The sequence below is a fragment of the Phytophthora parasitica genome (genome assembly GCF_000247585.1).
Source record: "Phytophthora parasitica INRA-310 unplaced genomic scaffold supercont2.11, whole genome shotgun sequence".
NCBI classification, from domain to species: Eukaryota; Oomycota; class Peronosporomycetes; order Peronosporales; family Peronosporaceae; genus Phytophthora; species Phytophthora nicotianae.
In genome coordinates, this window is record NW_008648997.1 from 536,924 (window position 1) to 540,696 (window position 3,773).

Consider the following 3,773-nt stretch of genomic DNA (forward strand, 5'->3'; position numbering starts at 1 on the left):
CCCAGAAAAGATGATAATAAACTGCGATTCCATACCAATCATTGGTAAACACTGAATCACAGAGCAACTCTAACACGTAAAAATATTAAACCCAGAGTAACACTAATTGTAGGGGGATAATATATCCAACGAGCTTTTCGGGATCAATACATTGTGTAAGAAGTAGCTCAGGAAAGGAGGCAAATCGCTACTATCTCGACACTATCGGTTTAGACAGGCTTTGAGAGAGAAGTTTACTGAGCAAAAACCACGAAAGTAACCATGTATTCAGTTTGAAAACTTGCAGCTAATTTGACACACCAACTTCTGCCAGACTGCCTGGGCCAGACGATCAAGGTTTTCTCTCGTAGCTCTTTCGCCATACTTGTCAATCAACTGCACCAGCGCCGGATCCAGCACAATTGTCCGAGAAACGTTGAGGGTGGACCGTGTGAGAATTTCAGCATCAACTCGCTTCAAAGTGGAGCTCGCTTCCATCACTTCCACTAAATCAATCCAGAGACGTTTTCCTCCGTGAAGAATCACGTTTGGCACGCGAGGATCTCCATGCACCAGGTTATTCGCGTGAAGCTGCCATAACAGTTCAAAGAGGCTTCGTACTTCTTGTTGTGTCCTTGGGCGAGGCAGAGGTTCCCCAACTGGAGACAGCAATAGTGCTGCACCTTCAGGAGTTATGACCTCTCCCACAAGACTTGTTGTCAAGCCTGTACGCTGGGCACACGTCAAGGCCTTCTTCTCTTGATAAAAATGTCCCACGGAACATTTCTCCACAAGTTTTAGTGCAAAAACCTCCCCTTCGCGTCGAATGACCTTAAACACGCGTCCATGAGCGCCACGACCAAGAAACGCATCGCCCTCCACCACGTCGACGCCCAAACACGAGCAAGCAAGAGTCAAGAGCGACACCCACGGAGATACGTTGTCAGTAATGAAGTTCCGAAACAATGATTTCGATCCGTTGTTGGTCCACTTTGCAATTTGAACTTTGACAACGACCGATTTGTGGCTTTTAATCAACCAAAATGAGCGGCGATCAAACAGAATAGCGCTTGCTGGTGCCTCGGGGAGAAGATTCTGTAGATATCGTGCCACTTGTCCAAACGCAGCTTCAGTTATGGTGAGCTTGCTTTCGAATAGAATGAGGCAGTCAAACAATTCGTCCTCTGCTACTCCAAACCGAAATCCACTCGGACGTGGCACTCCATCGTTTGGTACTGGCTTGCCACGAAACATACCGCGGTGAGTCGCAAATCCATCCGGTTTGAGATCTTTATTCTTGATCACAACTGCGGACTGGGACAGCCATTCATATCTCTCGCTATTGACGAAGACCATACCACAGCTGTGTAAGATGTCGCTGAAATACGGAGTAATAAAGGCGTCGAAATCAGTCTCATCCGTAATGGCGTCGGCTTTAATCTGAGTTTCCTCCGACCAAAATGCTTCTCCATCTCCTATTGGCGCAACTTCAATGATCAATTGGTCCTTTTCCAATCTTCGAAGCTCAAGTTGACCCAATGACGCATTAGAGTAGGAGTTGGACGGTTTGTGTGGCAAAGAGGCCACAAGTTGCTCAAGTTGCATTTCAAGCCGCATTTGCCGAACGTTAATTTCTCGAAACAGAGCCCATGAATCGTGTTCGCTCGTGGCACCTTCAGGAACCACCACCAGCACGTGAACAGGTGTGTTCATCGGCTCGACATCCTCTAGCGTGGGTACGAACTTGACGTCCTTCTCCGACAAGCCAACCAAGTTGAGCGGCGCTCCCGCAGCGCCCAATAGCTTCAAATCACTCGTGTCACTCACACCTTCGTTCAAGTCGTTCTCCGTCAGCCACGCTCCGGCGCCTTTCTCCGCCTTCGCCAGGAAGAGACGCAGGTCCTTGGCGTCGCAAGTGATCGTCGCTGGGTTCTTCCCCTTGATCACCTTCTTCAAGTCTCCCACCAGTTGACTCGCGTCGATGTCCACACGGAAAGCGCTTCCCGCCACTCCAACAACCGCACAGAAGAGCTTCACCATCGTTCCTCAAGCCGGCGGATTCTGGAATGAGGAAGGAGGGGATTTCCGCTCGTATTTAAGCGGAAATGAGGTTTGTGACTTCCAACAGGTCATGTGCTCCGAGCTTTTCTTTGCGGTATGAACAAACTACCGGTGTAATGTGCTGCGCTCAATGGAGCTTAGCATGATTTTCCTTTCGAACGAATACCTGCTTTTGTATGTAATCCAAATGTTGCTGTGTACGGTGCTTGGAGGTGTGGAGGAGACCTAAAATCGTATTTTATCTACTACCACTAGAAAGCGATGCTGACAACTTACTTTTCAACTCTCCTCTATTGCAAGAACCGCACACACACACACACACACACACACACACACACACACACACACGTTTGCAGTACCGACAATAGAAATAAACCTAGCTCGTTTGTGGACCCAGAGCTACGTTACTGCAAACATTGCGCCACAGATTCAATGCCAATGCGTCAAAGGGTAGCTACGCCCTTCGGGTTAACATCACAAACACTCAAGAACGAGAAGCACACAGTCGCATCATAATGACTTATGTGCATGTATCTATTGCATACTGATAATATTTGTTACTACTCGCTAAAAACAACTTTCTCACCATCTAAGTTAGTGTTTCTAGTTAAAATAATACTATTACTGCCCCAAATACAACGAAGTTGGCCTCGTGGTATTGCTTCTTCGCGATTTCGAATGAGGGTGCAACCAATGTCGCTTGGTCGTTAAGAAGATGGCATTTTAAAACCGGGCGTAGAAGCAACAACATACTACTTCCGTTCGGATAATGATGCACCTTCAAAAAGCTCTGCCTCGTTATTATTCGGCTTTGTTGTACAAGGCAAGGCAAGCCAAAAGAAAGGAAACGCTTGGCGTACAGTATTCTCTGGATTTTGTATCCAGAGTTTTAGCAGAGGTGCGATTCTGCCTAATAAACTATTTTTCTTTATTTCTAATACTAAGAAGAAAGGCTTGTACTCTCTTTGTGTCGGCGTTTGACTGTATGACTCGATGTGCCTGTAATATCAACGAGTCACATGGATTTACTAAGCCAAAGTGGTGGTATTCCCTTTGAATTTAGGTGGGCTGTCTAGAGATGTAATTTCTTCACCATTGTGGTGGGTCTCGCAAATGAACACCAAAATGGGGGAGCTGGCACTCCCTTCACGTCTTTGCCTGGTATATTAAGCAAAACACAAACTGTTACTCTTTCTATTCCACTACGCTATCTGCCAGCTCGGGCCAGCAAGCCTCTCAACCAGCCATTCACTCGAAGGTTGGCAGTGGCAACCCTGCCACTGCCGATCTGGAGATTGTCTTGCCGCCCACTGCACGAGCTGTATGAGGCTATCCAACCTCTAAACCCACTACAACCATACAAAGGTTGTTATAATTACCTCCTATACTTAAATTCGTCTACACACTTAGAATTACCCAAGTGAATGTTGCTTGTGTCGGCCAGGAGCAACATTCATAACCCAATAATCCAGTGAATGTTACCCCAAACAATTAGGGCTAAATAAAAATTTGATTGACTCTCTGGGTTTTACAAGAATGGTTGGCGCACATGCAAATACCCCTCTCTATTTTGTATAAATGCTTGGGGCTTTGGGTACCACTGAGTGACTGAGACGCTCTTGCGTGACAGCAACGCTCTTGCGGAGATCAGCGCTCCGGTTCCGTTCGCAACGACTCGATCACATCGATCGATATTTAGCTGGTGCACAAAGTATATGTGCTTAAACCGTTAC

The 3,773-nt window shown here is 46.8% G+C and overlaps 1 protein-coding gene across 1 annotated transcript; it reads right to left on the bottom strand.

Annotated features, from left to right (window-relative positions):
- Nucleotides 1–112: 112 nt before the first annotated feature.
- On the bottom strand, nucleotides 113–2,120 carry PPTG_07152 (hypothetical protein). The gene has a single exon (XM_008901307.1). It carries the CDS (start codon nucleotides 2,017–2,019, stop codon nucleotides 268–270), a length of 1,752 nt encoding a protein of 583 aa, XP_008899555.1. The 5' UTR covers nucleotides 2,020–2,120; the 3' UTR covers nucleotides 113–267.
- Between the last annotated feature and the right edge of the window lie 1,653 nt (nucleotides 2,121–3,773).

Bases quoted from the DNA above. Each gene is read 5' to 3' on its own strand.
- PPTG_07152 (XM_008901307.1), bottom strand. From the start codon at position 2,019: ATGGTGAAGCTCTTCTGTGCGGTTGTTGGAGTGGCGGGAAGCGCTTTC.